The sequence below is a fragment of the Talaromyces rugulosus genome, chromosome V, assembly GCF_013368755.1.
Source record: "Talaromyces rugulosus chromosome V, complete sequence".
NCBI lineage: Eukaryota > Fungi > Ascomycota > Eurotiomycetes > Eurotiales > Trichocomaceae > Talaromyces > Talaromyces rugulosus.
In genome coordinates, this window is record NC_049565.1 from 5,049,510 (window position 1) to 5,069,589 (window position 20,080).

The window sequence follows — 20,080 nt, forward strand, 5'->3', positions numbered from 1 at the left end:
CTATTCCCAACTAATAGGCGAGCCCGTATCGGTGCTGCCGTTTATTCTTCACAACCAAGGCGTCTGTCATCACCATGTGTATGTTCTCCATCGTGATTATGAAACAGAGTCGTCACTGACATGATCGTAATTAGCTGCCTCGGCGGGGAATAATATCGTCGCGGATATCATCACCACTCGTCCGCCTCCAGAGGTCGTTGAGCCCGCTGGAGAGAACTCCTTCGCTGTAGCGGGAGATCTGAGAGACCCTAAAAATATCTCCTATGAGATAAACTCTGACTCTTCGGATGATGAGCACCCAGCCCCGACAGAAGGGGAGAGCCTGACTCTCCGAAAGGTCGCTGAGAATCTTCCGTTGGTGTCGTTTTCTCTGTGTCTGGTTGAATTTGCCGAGCGTGCATCTTACTATGGCGCTAAGACCCTTTTCTCCAACTTCATCCAGTTTCCCCTACCCGAAGGTTAGTTTGATCCCTCCGTTTGTTTCTCTCCAGACACATCCTTCTCAATGGCCCAACAACTCACGATATTCTGTAGGTGGAAACGGTGCCGGAGCTCCACCGCGTGGGACGCAAGGGACGGCTGGTGCGTTGGGTATGGGTCTTCAAGCGAGCTCGGGGCTCACCTTGCTTTTCACCTTTTTGGCCTACGTTGTTCCGATCTTTGGCGGATGGTGGGCCGATGTCCATATCGGTCGATACAAGGCTATCGTTATAGGCGTGCTTATTTGCGGCGTAGCCCACGTTATTCAAGTCGTGGGTGCCATTCCATCCGTCTTGCAAAAGGGCAAATCCAATTCAGCTCCGCCATTCATCCTCGGACTTTTGATCCTCGCATTCGGTGCCGGAATTTTCAAGCCCAATATTGCGCCGACGATTCTTGATCAGCATAGGTACCAGAAGCCATACACGAAGGTGCTCAAGTCTGGAGAGAAGGTCATCGTCGACCCGGAGACTACGACCACGCGAACGATGCTTATCTTCTACGGATTTGTCAATATCGGTGCTTTCTACATGCTTGCAACGACATATGCAGAAAAGTACATTGGCTACTGGCTGTCATTCCTACTCGCAGGTATCATCTACTTCTTACTCCCGGTTCTCTTGTTACTAGTCTACAAAAAGACGTACAGAGCGCCACCACAGGGAAGCTCGGAACTTGGCCGGTCATTCCGAATCATCGGCTTTGCACTTCGAAAAAGTAACTTTCAGCCATGGCGCAAGGGCTTTTGGGATGCCGCAAAACCGTCCAACTTGCATACTCAGGGTATCACTGTCGAATGGACTGATAAGCTAGTCGATGACGTGCGCAGAACCGTCGGTAAGTCTTCTTTCCCACATTCCTTTACATATATTTTAGAATACTTGCTAACTCTTATACTAGCTGCTTCTGAAATATTCTTTTACTTCCCTATTTGGATCCTCAACGACGGTGGCATTGGTTCTGTTCAGACCAACCAAGGTGCATCCATGATTACAAATGGGGCCCCAAATGATCTTTTGAGCAATTTCAACGCCTTAACCATCATCGTGTCCGTTCCGATCCTCAGCCATGTGATTTACCCGGCTCTAGCCCGCTACAACATCAGGTTCGGCCGAATTAGTCGCATCACATTTGGATTCGTTCTGGCAGCTATCTCAGGCCTGATCGGCGCCATTGTTCAGTGGAAAGTGTACACTCTCTCAGAATGTGGATACTATGCATCTACGTGTGAAAATGTCGCTCCTATCAGTATATGGTGGCAGATCCCCAACACTGTTCTCGGTGCATTAAGTGAATGTTTCTGCAACGTGACGGCATATGAGCTTGCCTACGCGCGCTCCCCCGACAGTATGAAGGGGTTGGTGATGGCCATATTTCTTTTCATGAACAGTCTATCCAGCGCACTGGGCGAGATTTTAATTCCGGTCACCCTGGATCCACATCTCATTTGGATCTGGGGCGCGCCAGCTGTCGCATTAACCCTTCAGACTATTTTTTTCTGGTTCCGCTTCAGACACTTGAATGACGATGTCTTCATGACACGCGAAGAAGATTATGGTAGCCAAACATCTTTGCACCGAGAGACGCTTGAGCGAGAAAAGGTTGAATCCACGGCATAGTATTTGGACAAGGTAGATAGGTCTGAAGTATGGAGTAATCAAGTTTGTGGATGTCCAAGATAATTCGCATAGCATAAAGAAATGAAAGACGATATCATTTTTTTATATTAAAAGGAAGAGACCCCCTTCAGTATTAGGATATTCCAGCTTAAGATAAGTCTGTCAATAACAATATGGACAACCAGTGGGCTAGAACGGCAGCACCAGACACGACGTCCAATTCTAAAGTGAATATGCTTCCAATAGTCTCCGATTAAATAGGTCAACTGGTTCTGACTAGACCGTGTCTAAGAAAAAAAAAACATTGGACGCAATACGTAGTACGTACGTATTATTTTCTTTCCTCTCGGAAATTTCGGCAATCCCTATCCAGCCTCCCAGCCTCCGAGTCATGGCTGCCCAGACGCCGTCGATCCTGATCGTAACAGGAAACACGCTATAACATATAGCCGGTGCTAGAAACCAGTCGTTGCGGGGTGAGTTGGTCTGGAGTAGGGATCTACGGGGTAATATGCGGGGTGGGTATAGAGGAATACGTAGTAGTATCCTTATCAACATCGCAAAAGTCAAATAGACCTGGATCGAAGTGGCCTGTGTAATACTCAGCTAAAGAATCTACTGGTGAAATACGGTCCCTAAAAACGCTAGCGTTCAACAAAAGAATCATCAATATACACCAGGTGATAGTGAGTCTCCCTTGAAAACTGTGCCATTAATCGATCCTAACTAACGTTGATTACTACTACTGTGAACTGATCAATAACCGACGGCAAGGGAATAAGTGTAAATCCCACCGTACCTTCTCTGTTTCGGGCAAATAACATATCGTCGGCTTTTGTTTGCTCTATCTAATTGGCACAGTGTGTTTTAGCTTGAGGATTAGCCTTGCTGATCTGCGGGGAAGCGCAGCTTCGGTCTTCGCGGAAATCATGGTATCGAACGGGCAACTGGTATCAATTGATAATTAGCTGATGGTAAGTAGTAACATACCTGGAGAAAGCTTTTAGTTAACTAACTGTCCAATTAACCTAGTAAAGGAAATAATCATCGCTAATAATCAGTTTATAATGATGTAACCCTTAGAAGCATCTTTTCTTTATAAAACCAGACGCTATCCCCTCCAATCGCTCGTGGAAGGGTACCGTTCATATAATCGATCTTCACAACATGCGTGTCTACGGATTTGTGTATCTGCTATTCACTGCGGTGGCCCGCGCCTACGTTGTCAACGAGGGCACCACTTGCGAGATCTACCCAGAAGTACTCAGCCATAATGGCGCTGCCGTCGACGATGCGCCGTCGATCCACCAAGCTTTTGAGCTTTGCGGCATCAACGGTACTGTGGTGTTCACAAATGGCACGTTTAATGTCAACTCAGTACTGAACACTACTAATTTAATCAATTGCGACGTGAAACTCCGTGGAGAGTTGCGCTTCTCCACCAACATTCCTTACTGGCGATCCCACGTGTTTCCGGTGATATACCAAAACCAATCCACTGCCTGGCTGTTTGGTGGGACCAATGTGACACTCCGTGGTGAGGAGGGTGGTTGGATTAATGGGAACGGTCAAGCCTGGTATACAGAAAATCGAAATCAGTCGAACCAGCCTGGCCGGCCGATTAGCATTACTTTCTTCAACGCAACCAATTTGGTGGCAGACGGACTTCGCATTATCCAGCCACAGTTCTGGGCAACATTTGTATGGCAGAGCAAAAATGTTTCCTTGACTAACTTATTTGTTAATGCCACGAGCAATGATGAATGGGGTACGGTCAATACTGATGGCTACGATTCCTGGAGAAGCGACACTCTTCTTGTTGAGAATGCAACAATCATAAATGGCGATGACTGCGTGGCAGCAAAGGGCAACACAACGAATCTATTAGTGAGAAACGTCACCTGTTATCGGTCATCCGGGATGACGATTGGATCGATCGGTCAGTATCCGGAATGGCCAGATTACGTTCAGAATGTCACCTTTGACAACATCAAATGCATCAACTCTATGGAAGGGGCCTATATAAAGACATGGTCCGGAGTTCCGGTTTCGCAGGATAAAAATGGCGATTATGGTGGAGGTGGAAAAGGCCTCGTGAAGAATGTTACTTTCAGTAATATGGAAATGGTTAATGTCGCATTGCCTATCCAGATATCGCAGTGCATTTATGCCGAAGATAACGGCAAGTATTGCAATACATCGCAACTACAGATTGAAGACGTGAGCTGGGTGAACATTACAGGCACGTCCACATATAATATTGCGGCGTCCATGTATTGCTCCGAAGCGAGTCCCTGTCCAGGCATCCGGTTTGATAATGTCAGCCTGCAGTCAGTCAACCACACTCTAGGGTTACCATTATGGAATACGACTCTGCAGGATGAGGTCTTCCAGTGTGATAACCTTATCGACCAGAATTCTACGGGAGTACTTTGTAATCATGTTGCTCCAGACAACTACAGCCAGGGTGTGTCGGAAAATGTGCAGTAGCTTTATGATCAAAGTTAATGGCAACACAGCTTTGGTTAAGCTCTACCGTAAAATTGCGATAGCCAAAAAAAAAAACTCGATAACCTTTCCCTGGAGCTGGAAGAATATGCAACAGAATTATAACGAAAGTTTTCGGAAGTAGATATTAATGAGATTTATAATATTACTGAAATTCCATTTATTTAGCAGCCTATAAGAACATCATGGACTCCCGCAATGCCTTTGCATCTCCCTTTCCCTGCGCCGTCAACGGAATAGTCGAGTGTGGAGAGCCTATTTCACCTAAGCTACTTGTTTTCATATCGTTCCTCTTCATTCGTTTCTTGATGATTATATATAATGTAGTACCGAGCGCAATGGCACCGAGAACGCTAAATACGACAATTGCTCGCACCTCGCCGGCGTGGTTCCACGCTGCTAATTCGGCCGCTGCGGCCGCAGAGCTGCTGGCACTGGAGATGGATGATGAGGTAACAGATACAGTACTTGTTGTAGTTGAGATTGACGACGTAATACTATTGGTGGTAATAGTTGAAGAGACGGCAGTTGACGTATCGGAAGAAGAAACTGTGTCAGAAGTTTCTGCACTTGCTGTAGTGGTTGTAGAAGAACTATCTTTTGTCGATGAAGTTGCTGACGTTGCTGACGTTGCGGTTGTTGTCGTTGTTGTTGTCGTGGTAGTGGTTGTGGTAGATGACGACTCTGTGCTCGTTGCCGCCGTTAAAGTATCCGATGTTGTTGTCATAGAACTTGTTGAAGATGTAGCGTCTCTCTCATAAAGCTGGTGAACCTTGTCTCGCCTGACACGAGGGGACAGTAAAGGGTCTTCAATAGATTTCCCCCGCGGTCGTGAACTTTCAGCAAAACTGAAGACCAAAAAAAGCAATAGTGAACTTTTCTTCATATCGAGAAATTATTGCATGAAATGGCAGTTTTCTAACCCACACAACGGAAGGATTCTCGTTTATCTTCAATCAATGGACTTGAATGTACTATTTTTGACGTTCTTGTTTTTCTGCTCTTAATGGGTTTTTCGCACTAGTGCTATCGCCTTTTCTTTTCTATTCTTATTTTATAACTTTTTTTTTCCTCCCCCGAAATATACGTGGCCGCGCGGTGGCTGAGGTCTTGCTTCGTCATTCAGTCATTCAGCGCCTCAGAAATCGGGGCCCTCTTGGAAAATGCCATTGATTCAGCCTGAAAAAGAATATAACAGCCCATTATTTGTCATTGGGTAAAATTTAAAACCTTGATCTCTTTCCTTCATCATCTTAATATTGATGATTGTTCGGTATATTAGTAAAAGAAATCAACTATGAGCATACATGCAACTAACATCAACATTTGAGATGTACGCAAACTCATTGCGAAACAATATTTTTTCAGTCTCAAGCAAAAGAACTAATCCCAAAATGGTAAAACTTTGTTCTCGACACGTCAGACCGTTACGCGTATAGGAAATGCACTAACCAAAAACAGGAATGCGTTTAAGGCCCACCTATGAATGGCCATTTGACAACCATCAAACAATACTAGAATGTTATTAATAGAAATTGGAGGGTTTATTATATGCATATATATCATGAGAGAAGAATTATTCATGAAGCTTCTGAGCTATCAGTACTTGAAAAATTTGACGCCTTTCTCGTCAACTACATATCAACTGATAACGATCACAACGCCATGGTTATATGCAGGCGCCAACATATATGTATTATCAGCAACTTGATTAAACGTTTTCGGAGCTAGTTTTTGTTTCGTTTTTTGAAAGTATTTTGAATCTACATATATATGGCTTCTTCTCTTGCAGTATAAAAAGATGATGAAGGCTCATTCAAACATAGTAAGTAGTACGCATATATTTGTCATTGTAATACGACATGTTTAATATCGACTACGTTGGTTGGTATTAATGATAGATAGAATATTTATGTATATAACGAGAATGGGATCATTTATAGCTATACATAGTGTGATCTAGCACTCACGCGACGGGCTAGACACCAGTTGACGTCTAATTTATAGGTCGAGGAGAAACACCGATATCAGTTATACTCTATGTACTATATACAGGGATATATATAAATTCTATGAAATAGACGGCGCCGGGGAAGAATTTGGATGCCTTAAAGCATCTGACAAAGATTCTATAGACCGTGACAGACTGTTTAGCGAGTGTTGTAAATGGATGTGGTGAGTATCTGGGACAGGAACAGGAGCGGAATCTAGATGATATAGTTGTTCATCGCCTGAGGACTGCAAGGATATGTTATTAAGCGGGAACTGGAAACCGATAGGAGATGTTGTGCTGCAATCGCTGCTACTGGGCGTGTTCAGAATGGGGGGTTTTGCGCTCCGTGCCTTAACCTCCGCTACTGTCCGACTGATGTCCGCTAACATTCTATTAAGAAGGACATTTGCCATCAAGCGTTTCTCCTCCTGGGACAGTTCGTACATGCCAAGGAAGGATTGGTCAGACGAACCATTGAGTACGGCTGAAGTGATAGGCGCATCGCCTGTAGCCAACTCTTCATTGAGAGCATGGCTATCCTGTCCACGTATTGGACTTATCTGCTGGCTGTCAAGGGGGCTTCCCAGTATGTCTTGACCAATCCGCCGGATGAGGCTAAGAATTGCGCGAAATCCCATCACAGAGAGAACCAATATATCCCTGTCGTCATTTTGTTGACAGATATTGCACTGGAGTTGACTTCTCCATCGATGAAGTGCTTCACGTGCAACGGAGAGTATATAATCTGCTTTCAAGAGCTCACTCGCCCTGTTTAAACCCTTGATCTGAGCTAGCTGGTCTGCTAACTGCTGCAGACAGTCGCACGTTATGATAGATGGTGTTCGAGATCGTGATGGAGATGATTCCCTCCTGAACCTTACACTCTGCCTGGGCGAGGCACCACGGGTAGCAGCCGTGTCTTTGTTGATGTTTGTTGGGTTCGCGGTTTTGGAGTTTCTCGTTGGTGAAAAGGTCTGAGTGGTATCTAGGTGCAATCCCCACGAGAAATCGTTACCCATAGAACCGAGGAGGTTTTGTGTAGACATCGCTTCGAAAGTAGATGGGCTGAGGATCTTCTCTTCATATTGGCCATGTTTTTGCTTGTAAGATAATGTTAACGATCAAATATATGATATTAGTGGAAACGATCGAGAGAATTTCAGTACCTCGTCAGATCCAAAATCGCCCAAGCCTTCACTCAAGTACTCAGGAATGTCCTGTAACGAGAAAAGACCCGCAAAAGACCCGGCTATATTGGGGTCTGCATGTTCACTAGGACCTGAATAAGGGTGAAAGCCGGCTTCAAGAAATGAGTGTGCCATAGGATCGACACTTTCTTTTGGTATTATTTCCTGGGCCGGAAATGACGGTTCTTCGGAATCTGTCTACATGTTCTTAACCATTTGTCTCGCGCCCTTATAGGTACAAGAATAGCAATTAAATCAGAGTACAGAGACTACTATGCGTACCTTTTCAACTGATGAGCCTGAATTAATGCTCATATGCCGGATGCGTTCAAGGGTCTTCTTGTTTCTCACCCCTTTTGGCCTGCCAGTTCGGTTGGAGGTGCTGTACTTGCATCGTACCCCAAGCTTCTCGCACCCTTGGCATGGTAGTCTTCCACTGCATTTAATCTTGCTCTGATGGCAGGTATCGCAAGCAGAGCGAAGGCTCTTCGGCTTAGACGATGTTGTTGTCCTTGCCGTTCCCTCTGCCAACTGGTTGCTCATTGTCGCGTCCAAGTGCCTGATAATCGTCTTTGAGAGCGAAATAGTAGTCACTAGACAATTTACCGATCCTTGGAGCCTGTCTTTATATGTTAAAGGCAATTCGTCGGTGGAAAGGAAGGAATTAAGCTCAACTAGATTTGGCATGGCACACGGTTCACATTGCATATCAAGCGTGAGTAGCATCACATCGCCTATAAACACATGCAGCTACCTCGGACACGTAATAACGAGTGAGGAGCCGGGCCCGAGCTGCTGATCTCCCGAATTACGGTCCGCAGACGCAATATACAATCGGGGATTGTATTGCTTATTCGACCGATGCTACTATCCTCAGCCGATCCGATAGTGACTACAAGTCGCGCGATACTAGTAGGAGTAAGCCAACGTGAAGCATGCACTATTTTTATTAGCAACCTTGGTAGGGAGTACGGTGCAGTCTTAATTTTTGGGCATTCTAGTGAGTCTCGCTGGTCACAGATACTGAAAAGGGTAGCTGATAAGCGAAGTATCTCGCTTACTGAAACCTTGAAACGTCTAGAATAGCCTCGTTTTCTACATTTCCAGGTTTTTGACTGGTTTAATTAGCATCAGCAGCCCCATTTAGATGCATGCCATACACTCGTAGAGTGCTGGGATAGGTTCATTCATGCTGAATTGGCGATCGTTATGACTTGCAACGATCCGTGAGCGCCACAACCCTATCAAGTAAGCTGCAGTCGAGCGTATCGGACTGCGTCCGTCTCTATTGCGAATTAATATCCAGAGGTCTATCACGTTTACGCTGGTTTAAGTCCGCGGGTGAGTGACGCCGAGAACAGGCAAGCTTTCCTACAGAGGCCCGAGAGCCTCTTGTGCGAAGATCCAGGGTCACACCCCCAATCCACCACTCTCATCCACGAGGTTTTCTTGGTTTGTTACTCCCAGTGCCACTTAAAGCCTATTCTGGAACATGTGGCGTCATAGGGATCCTCTTATCTCACCAAAGCATCCTTTAGACACCAGTTATGCAGCTAGCTGAAGCTGGGATGCAGCCGCCATGTGGCTAATCCAAGACAGGTGCAATGAAGCACTAAATATTTCAAGAAAACCACCGATTGGACAACACAGTTTTCGCCAGACTATCTCGTTAAAGGAGAATAACAAAAGAGGCAATAAGCACACAAGGCCAACAGCGAGAATAAGAAAAAAAACTCGCCGAGGCTAGACACAACAATTCTGCATTGTTCCGGATAACGATAATTTACAGAAACAAATATGATCTACACGAGACGAATACTGCCTGCATAGGGCTCGTATTACCTCATTTGCAACAGGCCTCACAGTGGTCGAGACCAACGCAACCTCGACACTACACGGAGTACACAGTGCAATTCTAAAACCGATACTCCACAACAACACTAAAGGAATGACAATAGCCATGCTAAATATGTACATTCAGAAGCAAGGGAATAGCGTTGCTGACAAACTCGACTCCGAATACGGGTTTCGCTGCTCGTACCAAATTAACTTAGTAGTTGGTAGATCCCAAATACGAGATTGCCACATCTATCTCCGAGGCTTTTCTGGTTGTTCTAGATCCCGATATGGTATGATGTCTTGCCTCGCTCGGTGGTGTTTTACTAGGACTGTAAAGACGCGAATTCAAGACGAGAAGGATTAAGACCTACTACTACAATCAGGCCCAGGCAAGAGTGGCGTCACTTTGTAAGATCATGTGAGCTGTCAGACTATTATTCTTGATCACCCAATGTTTTCAGCACCTGAGGTTCCAGGCAGGCCACGCACGGGGGCGATCTCATAATGTGAGTGACCATATGGCAAGAATCCAGAGAACTTTCCAGCATCCTTCTTCCGTTTCGGGCCTGAGAAACGACAGCAACGAACCTTTATCACAGCCCAAATGCGCCACAATCTAGCATTACCGACCAACGCCTAGGTTCGCGTTGTGGTTTCCTCCGTCAGGAGCTTCCAGAAAAGACCTGGCTAATCATGAAGAATTACATTATCGGCTATATAATTATGCAAGCTAGGCCAATTTTGGTCAGTCCGGGTGTCAACTTTAGAGCTTACACCAACGAGGCCCTTAAATCTGATGATGAGGCATTTCCGAACACTCAATTGGACAGTGGCGTGACGGCGTAGATTCTAGTGCAGTGATCAACGCATTCTGGAGGATTCTGTTCCGGAAGATCACCAATGGTCAATAAACGAAACTCAACGTGTTTTCGAAAAATGGAGAGCAAGACCCACAGGCAATAGACTAAAGCCATTGGACGATTCCTGATGTCCCGGGCAATAAGCATACGCCACAAGCAAAACGGACCAGGAGTTCCTGCGGGCGAATGCCTTTATTTCTTCCATTTAATGTTCAATAAGCACAGCAATACGCACCGAAACAGCGAGTCTGAGTGAGATGATCTAGCCTGCACTACTGTGAATTGCGTCTTCAATCCTGACCGTATTGCTGACGAGCGATCGCGCTAGTGCCTCGTATCAAGATAGAGGACTTCGTATTAATATTAGGATTGGCCCACTATGCCGTCCCTTTCCCCCTCATGCCAGCTGGCCCATTGTTATTATTCATCAGGCGTCCTGATTAGGCAATGCGTAAGCTGCTGCTGACGAAAAACGGAATTCCGACTATGCATCATGTTACTGGAGGTAACCTACAATAATAATAACTCTAGTACGCGAACAATTTACTTTAGGTACATTTTGCAGTGTCGGTTGAGTACATGTGACCTTTTCTATAGATGTAAGGTGTGATGACAGAAGCTGAGATATCAGGACTAGCCACTGTCAGGTTGGGCTCAAACAGTTGGTTTACCTGCAAGGCCGGGGCGTGTAGCTTTGCGAAACATCTGTTTCGAGGAAGTAAATTTTTTTGAATGGAACGGGATATTTGCTCTTATATTCATGATATATGTGTATAACTGGATGTATAAATGCGATAAGTGAAGATTATTACCTTCGAAGTTGCGATGGGTTAACATAGGATCCGGGCCAATAATCCCAACGATTACGATTAGCATCTAACGTAGGTATTTGCAAGTAATCTCAGATTACAGCATGCGGTTTACGTCTTTGGTTCAATGTTTACTAACTGACAAATTACAAATCATTTATTATGTACATGAAATAAGCTTTCGCCTTGCGCATCAGTGTAATGCATTAGCGAGACCTCAGGGGGGGGGGTTTAAAAAAAAAGTTGTGAGAATCGCTCGGGATTCACAGTTATTTTGACAATAACATGAAACGCACTTCTGAAAAAGAAAGCACTTTAGAATATTATACAAAAATGCACTTCATTAGTTACTAAACAAAGACCAAGAATTCTTCCTTCAAGTCCCTTGCCACGATTGGAGAAGGGGAAAAAAGCTAACAAGACATCCAAACAGCTTGTAAAATCTCCAAGTACAAAGAGGAAAGAGCCGTCTCACCGGTCTACTGTTTTTATGATTGTAAAACGACAGAGAATGGCAAAAGAAGAAAGGGAGTAAGCAAGTAAAAATAACAACCGCGGCTATAAGTGTACCAATTTAAGCTCATGTCAATTGCGGAAGAAGGCTAGACTTCAGCGCAATCTTCTCGGCAAGGGATGTAATAGGAATACTAGAAAGAATATCAAACACAGTAACTTTGGCCTTTATTTCTTTGAATACCCAGTTCACCACCTCGACGGCGACCAGGGAGTCCACGCCAAACGCATGCAACGGCCGGGATGGATCGATGTCGGACAAGGCGCTTTGAAGCGATTTAGCCACACGTGCAACAAGAGCATTAGTAACAGCTGACGCTGCCTCTGAGACAGACGTAGATTGGGCAACTTGATTTTGTATCGAGACGGCCTTGTTGGAATCGGCGCTGTCACCGACTCCTGTGTTATTAGCGCCGGCGACGGCGAGGATTGAAAACCGGGGATCGTCAAAGTAAAATGGCGTGCTGATACCAAATTTTTGAACTGTCCTTGCGGTAGCAAAGCCTGTCGGAACGTGTGCTGGCAGAAGTTCCTGGTCTCCAAGAACTTCGCTATGCAAAATATTTTCCATAAGGGCGTGGAACTCGGCTTCTCGAATACCGCATGGCTCTTCCCACTCTCGCAGATAATCTGTTATTCCTTGCTCAGCAAGAACACCGACATCGCGCATAATACCCAAGTCGACTGTCACAGCTTTGAGACCCAGCGATCGCCGATGGCTGGCAAGCGCATCCTCATACGCTCCCGCTGCAGTATAGTTACTTTGGCCTCGGCTTCCAAAAATCCCAGCAAAGGAACTTAGAACAATAAAGAAGTCAACGTTCGGCAAATTAGCATGAAGATTCCAAGATCCTTGGACCTTGGGCCGAGTACCCTCAACCCACTGTTGGTGGCTCATCTTCTCGAATAGGCCATCTCGAAGGACCATTGCACATTGTACGACACCCCGGACAGCTCCCAAGCGAGTCGAACATTCATGTATTGCCGTCGTGACAGACTGCACATCAGACACATCACATCCAAGAGCAAGAGTTTCGACCCCTTGCTGCTGAAGGTCCTTGAGGAGCTTCTGTGCCTTTTCACCTGCGCCTCCCGATCGAGAAAGAAAACATAGCTTCTTACACCCGAGTCGGACGAAAAGCTGCGCGAGACTACGCCCTAGCCCACCGAGACCACCAACGAGGAGATAGGCACCAGATTCATCCAGGCGAATAGAGCCAGTAGACCGGCTCTGAATGGGTACTACATCAGAAGATGAGTATGTCAAGGATAATTTTCCCCGATGCTTACCCGTCTGCATGAGACGGAAGGCATCTTCCACCTGCGACACTGGGAAGTTCATCAGGGGTGAAACAGGTTGTGTAGCACCCGAGCTGATAAAAGCCATGCTTTCATTCAATGCCTCGCTCATCAAGTCTGGACGCTCTTTCTCGACACGGTTCAAGTTGAAAAAGGCGAATCGGGCATCCTGAAGGAAAGGGCGCATGTCTAGTCGGGTGTTACCGAGGATATCTTTAATACCAATTTCGATGAATGTTCCAAATGGAGCGATGCAGTGCCAGGTTTGGCGGAGAGTCTCGCCAGATAGAGAATTGAGAATAACATCCACGCCACGACCATTTGTCATGCGCAGCACTCCTTTAACGAAGCTCAGGTCTCGAGAGTTGAAAATGTGATCTTCTGGGATCTTATAAAGGTCCTGTATGAGTTGCTTTTTGTCATCGGAGCCAACTGTTGCAAAGATCTCGAGGCCAAAATGCCGGGCGAGCATCACGGCTGCTTGTCCGACGCCACCCGCGGCGGCATGGATAAGGACTGTTTGTCCTGATTTGATTTGGGCAATCTTGACCAGACCGTACCAGGCTGTTCCATGAACAAGAAGCACGCCAGATGCTTCTGTGAAGGACATTCCTTCTGGAATGCGCACAACATACTCGCTTCTCACGCGATGGACGGTCCGATGAGATCCGTGTGCGATAAAACACACTCGATCGCCTGCTTTGATGTCTTGAACACTCTCACCAACTCGACGAACTATGCCTGCTGCCTCGAAGCCTAGCAAACTATCTGGAATCTGGCCCATACAAACCATGACATCGCGAAAGCTACTTGAATGTTACTACATGACCTTTTTGGGGCTGTGAGGAGATGACAATGAAAAATACTTACTTAATACCAGATGCTTTCACGTCAATTTCCACTTGTCCAGAAGGCAGAGCACTACTAGGGATGTCATCCGGTTCAAAATATAGTGAATCGAGCATCCCAGGGTTCTTGATACATAGTTTTACTGGGCTTAAAGCTTGGCCGAGGGGCATATGTACCACCTTGGGCTCCTGTCGGCCAAGAGAAACCGCCAAAGTCTCGTTGCGAGTGTGGTATTCGATCACGCGACTGGTTTGGAGAAAACCATCCTTGATGGTGAACTCACTGTCGGGCGTTGGTGATTGTAACAATCGCAAAATGTGGTGCGACCATGTGGTCGGTGCAAGTAACGATAGCTCGTTTGTCTGAAGAACTCGCAATTTGCTGCCAGGTATCTCGTTACGAATTGTGCGAGCCAATCCAGTGACCAGTGCTGCGTCTGGGCCGATGGAGCCACTGACCCAAAGAATTCCTCCAGCCTTCAGGATGGTTTGTTGTATGATTTGGAACTCCTCCTGAGATGCTTCAAGCAGATGTGACTTCTCAAGATCAGCCAAGACAATACATTCCTTGCCTTCGATGCTCGAGACGTATTCAGGTGAGGTCCAATTAACACTAAGGACGCGCACAGACAGTTTCTCAAGCTCCTCAGAAAGGGCAGTGGCCACCTTCTGAGCAGGCTCTGATGGGTTTGAAGCTTGAACAATGACGATTTCGCCCGGGATAGTAACTGCTGATTGTTTGGATGCATTTCCGGCTATGAGCCGGAATTCGTTATTTGGTCCTGGGAATTTGCCATCGTCCCCGAGCAGAAGCTCTTTCGTAAACCCGGCACGATTCAAGTGATATTCATCCGTGTGTTGACTCCTACTAACGCAACTAATTAAAGTAGGTGGGAGTCAGTAGTGTTCTTTAAAAAGCTCCCAGAATGTTAATTAGAGCTTACCGAGTCGCCTGTAAAGCGGCCAGCCCTATTCCAAGACTTAAGAGAGGTGCGCCTATTTCGATAATACACACGCGGCCAGCCTCTTTAAGAGATGCTTTCGCTTCGCGGAGAAGTAAATCGGGGTCTTGGTGAGCAATGTTGACCACAAGAACAAGGTCAAATTTGCGTTCGCTGTCTTTTGTGTCGTTATCTGTGCCCTTTACTTGGAAGGATACAAGATCCGCTAGAGTATCTAGCTGGTTTTCTACAGTCTTGGCAGCCTCCTCATTTTCCACAAGAACAGTGTATTTACTGGTGTCAAAAATATCTTTAGCAGCTTGCAACTGCGGTAAAAGGGATCCAGTAGTCGAATTTTCCGTCGAGTGAACGATTTCAAGAACCGATAGCTCGGGATATGTGTGATGTAGAATAAGTAGATACTGTTTTTAATTAGCTCAAAGTACAATGTATATCTCTATGTAATTCGATTCCACTTGCCTGGTTTAGCTTTTTCAGTACTTGTTGGAAGCTCGCAGAGGTGGTGAGAACAGGCATGAGAATCGCATGCTCGTCGGTGGCTTGTGTAATAATTCTTCCACCAGATAGTATACCTTCTAGATCCCCTTCAGACAGATTTAGATGACCTGTATTGTCTGCTTGATCTGACACCAATACTGTATCCGCTGAGGTAACTTGACTTTGCATCCAATCGTAGAAACCGAGTGCCTCTTTGTGAACTGATGACCGTGGAACATTGGACAATGTCTGCTTAACAATTGCGAGGGCGGATTTTTCGAGAGAGATATTATTTTCAAAGGCTCCATTAGCAATCTCTCCCGCATCCACATTGACAGCTCTTTTAAGCTCTTCATAGTTAAGAAGTTCGAGAGCAGGTCGATGAATTTCCTTAAACGCAATCGGTTTGGCCACCTCTCCCTCGGCACTGTCTGCACTTTGGCTTGAACCAGACACATCTGCGCACCTAAATCCATTGATCTTCACAACAGCGTCTGTGAGTTGCTGGTCAAAAATGTTGATATCAGTGACCAACTCTCGGAATCCAAAACGGGACGACTGAGCGAATCCTTCGAGTTGAGAACCATTTCTGTGAGGCACTTCGTTTGAAATCACAACCTCTGCTATCGAAATAGGAACCATGGCACTCTTCAGTGAGCGTGAATGTTCGCTGATTGCAGCAAATGCCAAGTGAAAAATGGCATCTAGGGCAGTTGGATGTATGACGTGTGGCCGTTCTCGCATATGCGGCGGGATAGTCGACTCAACGTCAGGTATGACCAAACGACCTGTACATTCTCCTGTCGCTGCATTGGTGTGAGCCTCGGTCAGGTTAGCAAATGTTTTGCCATATGTTAGGCCAACAGTATCGAGATGAGCATAAAATTCATCAACGTTGATAGCAGCTTTGCATTTTTCCTTGGCCTTGGCCAATTGTCCTTTGATCATCTCAACCTCCTTGATTTTCTCTATGTGCATAGAAGATCCCTCGGTGGGCTTATAATCGATTGCAAGCAACCCTGAACAGTTTTCTCGTAAATCAGTTCCATCCGTTGAAGAAGAAACAGTGAATTCCTGCCAGGATACGGAACCCGCATCCAGGGTGCCTATTTTGTGTGGCTGCAACCTCAATATCACTTCTGATTCGACATTATCTTCAATAACCAGGGCCGCGTTAATCTGGACATCACGGAGCCTGTATCCTTCAATTGGCTTTCCCGGTTCAGCCTCTTGTCTTGCAGCTTCAATGGCCATTGCCAGGAATCCGGCAGCTGGATATAAAACGGAGCCTTGAATAACATGGTCGCGTACCCACGGCTCCTCGCTAGGCCGAATAAAACCTCTCCAGAGCTTATCACCCACGCCCATAGACGGACAAGGAGCACCGAGTAGAGGCGTACGGGGGTGCTTTCGCTGTCGATATTCCTTGCCCACACGAGATTCGGCCCAGTATCGAATTGAGTGGTTCCAAGGGTACGAAGGCATGTCGAGAATTGGTTCAACCGCGAACCTATCATCCTGGTTGACCCTGCGAAGATCGACCGGGAAGCCCTCTGCGTACAAAGTGGCCGCACATGATAGAACTGTATTGATGGCATGCTTTCCACGTGAAAGCATTGTGCAATAGGTAATACCACTGATGCCATGGGCCTTCATGGTTTGATTTACTGGGCCCTGCAAAGCCGAATGCGGTCCGATTTCAACTAGCATGTCCACAGCATTATGTACTGCACGCTCGCCGTTGACTAACGGCCGCAGAAGATCGTGGACAGCATCAGCAAATTGAACAGTCGATACCAAGTTCCGGACCCAATTCGCGGCACCGAGTTCATTCGGGTCAATGTAGCCACCTCGCACGCTAGAGTGCATTTGGCACCCATTCCTTGCTGGTAAAGTAGTAATGTCCGCAATGACTTCAAAGTATGGACCTGCAATGGTCTGCATATGCGGAGAGTGGTATGCCGTGTCTACCTTGAGCTTTCTAGCAAAAATTCCTGCATCTTTCAACATGGGTTCCAATTCGTCAATACCTGTGGCATCCCCAGACAGAGTAATGCTGGTAGGGGAGTTGACGCATGCGACTACAACGTCTCCTTTAGTAACTTTATCAAGCCACTTCTCAATATCCGCCGGTGATGAACCGACAGCCATCATTGCCCCATTGAGAGAGCTGTCATTGTCCTTCATCTCTGCTGATAGCGATCCTCGGAAGTAAGCTGCTTTCAAGGCATCTTCCCAGGAGAGGACCCCGAGGCAATAGGCCGCCGCAATCTCTCCACTAGAATGACCGGCCACTGCGCTTGCTCTGATGTTCCAGCTAGTGAGCAGGTCAACTAGGGCAATCTGAAGAACAGAACAGAGAGCTTGACTGTATTCAGCCGCGCCAAGGTTAGACGAAGAATCTGGTTTGGCGAGTTCGTCGATCGCAGACCAGGAGCAATCCAACTCCTCACGCAAATAAGCATCTGATCTTTCCACGCTGTTTCGGAAAATTTCATATTCCATCAGTTCAACACCCATCCGTGGCCATTGAGCCCCTTGACCAGTGAATATGAAACCTATGCGAGGGGCTTTTGAGGCGGACCGTGTCTCTGGATTTGCCCATGGCTTCGTCTGTAACGTTTCAATCAAACCTTCCACAGACGAGGCCACTGCAAATGTCTGCCATTGCAACCGAGAACGTCTCTCAGACAGTGTATAAGCTAAGTCTCTGAGGTATTTATCTTCGCTCCAGTGAATTTCCCGGGCTTCCAATGAACTTGACTTGAGATACTGGCACGTGGCATCTCGTACTCTGCCAAGCCCGTCCTTGTCCTGGGCACTGAAATGGAAAACTCTGGGTTGGAGAGCCTTCTTCAGTTGTGGTTGAGTGGTTCCATTCGTCAGGTTGAGCAGACGTGTATTGTATATTCCAGAAAGGTCACGGGATAGCAAATAGTGGTGAGCGTCATCCATGATTATATGGGCATTAGTTCCTCCATAACCAAATCCTTGGGTGCTGACACGCCGCAAACCGCTGGTCGGCCATTGTATGGAGGTAATAGGAACATGTAGTTTCCACTCGTCGAAATTTATGCCCGGGTTACCGTTTTTGTATAATGGGTTTGGAGGGATCACTCCGGTTTCAAGAATACCAACGCATTTGATCATGGATGCCAAACCTGCACAAGCCTCCAAATGTCCAATGTTGGTCTTGACAGACCCAAGAATGAGTCTTTCGGATGCAGTACGGTGCGGGCTAAACGTTCGGGATAATGCCTCCGTCTCACCTGCATTTGTTAATAACGATTGTTTGGACAATTAAAAAGTACGTGCTTACACTTGTCACCAGCCTGGGTTCCTGTTCCATGAGCTTCGACATATCGGGTGTCCTTCATCAATAATCCTGCGTTTCGATAGGCATCATTGATCAATTGCACTTGGGCATCTGCGCTAGGTAGTGTCATTCCCTTTGTTCTTCCGTCTTGGTTGATGGCAGTTCCCCGAATCACAGCTCGAATAGGGTCACCATCGGCTATCGCGTCTGCAACACGCTTCAGGACAACAACAGCAACGCCTTCTCCACGCCCGTATCCATCGCCGCTGGCATCAAATGCTTTAGATTTTCCATCGGATGCTAAGAAATGTTGATTTGATAAATAAAGGAACAGATCTGGGTTCAGCAGGAGACTTGTCCCGCCAACTATCGCACTGCTGGATTCGCCCAGAGCAAGACTCTGACAAGCTAGGTGGGTGGCCACCATACTTGAAGAGCACGCAGTATTCAAGGTGAAGCTTGGCCCTTTAAGGTCAAAAAACCATGATACACGGTTTGACGTAGATGTGTTGCTGGCGCCCGACAGGGTATACATTGGTGCTGCCTCTGAATCTCGGTATAGCATCTCACGATAATCGCTAGTAAAATTGGCCATCCAGACACCAGCGCGGGTTCCTGCTACTTTATCGATAGTAACTCCTGCATTTTCTATAGCTTCGAATGTTGTTTCCATCACCATGCGCTGCTGAGGATCAATCGATTCAGCCTCGACTTTGGAGATGTTGAAGAAATTGGCATCGAATTCCGCGATGTCATCTTTGAAGAAATGTGCACCGCGAGGTAAACTTGTATTCGTCTTTTTCCCTGGGTAGTGGAATGCATCCGGGTTCCATCTATCCTTGTTTTCCGAATAGGCAGCTTGAAGAAAAAAAGAGATAGTTCAGCCATGGGACAGTTCTCCACGGTAATAGTAATCTACGAGCTGTGAACCACCTACATCTTCCCTTGCAAATAAAGTCCCAAAATCGAGGAAATGAATCCGCGTCGTCGGCGAATCGACAGGACATGCCGACAATGGCAATATCCTGAGCCCACTGGGTTTCATTTGTTGGTGCCATGCTGTATGACAAATTGTGTGTGAGTACTCAAAGAATTGATTGTGAACCACTCATGGATCACTATTATGTTTAGCTATCTCACACCCAAATTCGTGGAAAGGAAAAACTGCTTCAGATCCAGCAGAAAGTCATGAGAGTTGGCTATATAAGCTCTACTCGCAGCCAATAATCCGGTGGCGCTAAGAAAGCTCGCAAGTTCGTGCCCGCAATAATATTTCGGTATCTGTAAACCTGGAACGTTCATACTACCTATTTCCGTTTTCAATAATGTTTAGTAAGTGGATTACCGATGTAAAGGATATTATGTGCCGT

The 20,080-nt window shown here is 46.3% G+C and overlaps 4 protein-coding genes across 4 annotated transcripts; 2 read left to right on the plus strand and 2 right to left on the minus strand.

The window, feature by feature from the left end:
• Nucleotides 1–74: 74 nt before the first annotated feature.
• On the plus strand, nucleotides 75–2,099 carry TRUGW13939_10269 (uncharacterized protein; the record flags this gene model as incomplete). The annotated part of the gene is made up of 4 exons (XM_035493382.1): nucleotides 75–78; nucleotides 135–458; nucleotides 535–1,317; nucleotides 1,381–2,099. The coding sequence occupies 4 exons, from the start codon at nucleotides 75–77 to the stop codon at nucleotides 2,097–2,099; spliced, it is 1,830 nt and encodes a 609-aa protein (XP_035349275.1).
• A 1,167-nt stretch (nucleotides 2,100–3,266) lies between these two features.
• Nucleotides 3,267–4,589, plus strand: TRUGW13939_10270 (uncharacterized protein; the record flags this gene model as incomplete). The annotated part of the gene is made up of 1 exon (XM_035493383.1): nucleotides 3,267–4,589. One exon carries the CDS (start codon nucleotides 3,267–3,269, stop codon nucleotides 4,587–4,589), a length of 1,323 nt encoding a protein of 440 aa, XP_035349276.1.
• Nucleotides 4,590–6,677: 2,088 nt separating this feature from the next.
• Nucleotides 6,678–8,102, minus strand: TRUGW13939_10271 (uncharacterized protein; the record flags this gene model as incomplete). The annotated part of the gene is made up of 3 exons (XM_035493384.1): nucleotides 6,678–7,700; nucleotides 7,767–7,985; nucleotides 8,070–8,102. 3 exons carry the CDS (start codon nucleotides 8,100–8,102, stop codon nucleotides 6,678–6,680), a joined length of 1,275 nt encoding a protein of 424 aa, XP_035349277.1.
• A 3,773-nt stretch (nucleotides 8,103–11,875) lies between these two features.
• TRUGW13939_10272 (uncharacterized protein) lies at nucleotides 11,876–19,768 on the minus strand (the record flags this gene model as incomplete). Its single annotated transcript, XM_035493385.1, has 6 exons — nucleotides 11,876–13,913; nucleotides 13,978–14,820; nucleotides 14,900–15,318; nucleotides 15,398–18,663; nucleotides 18,714–19,568; nucleotides 19,648–19,768. The coding sequence occupies 6 exons, from the start codon at nucleotides 19,766–19,768 to the stop codon at nucleotides 11,876–11,878; spliced, it is 7,542 nt and encodes a 2,513-aa protein (XP_035349278.1).
• Nucleotides 19,769–20,080: the final 312 nt, after the last annotated feature.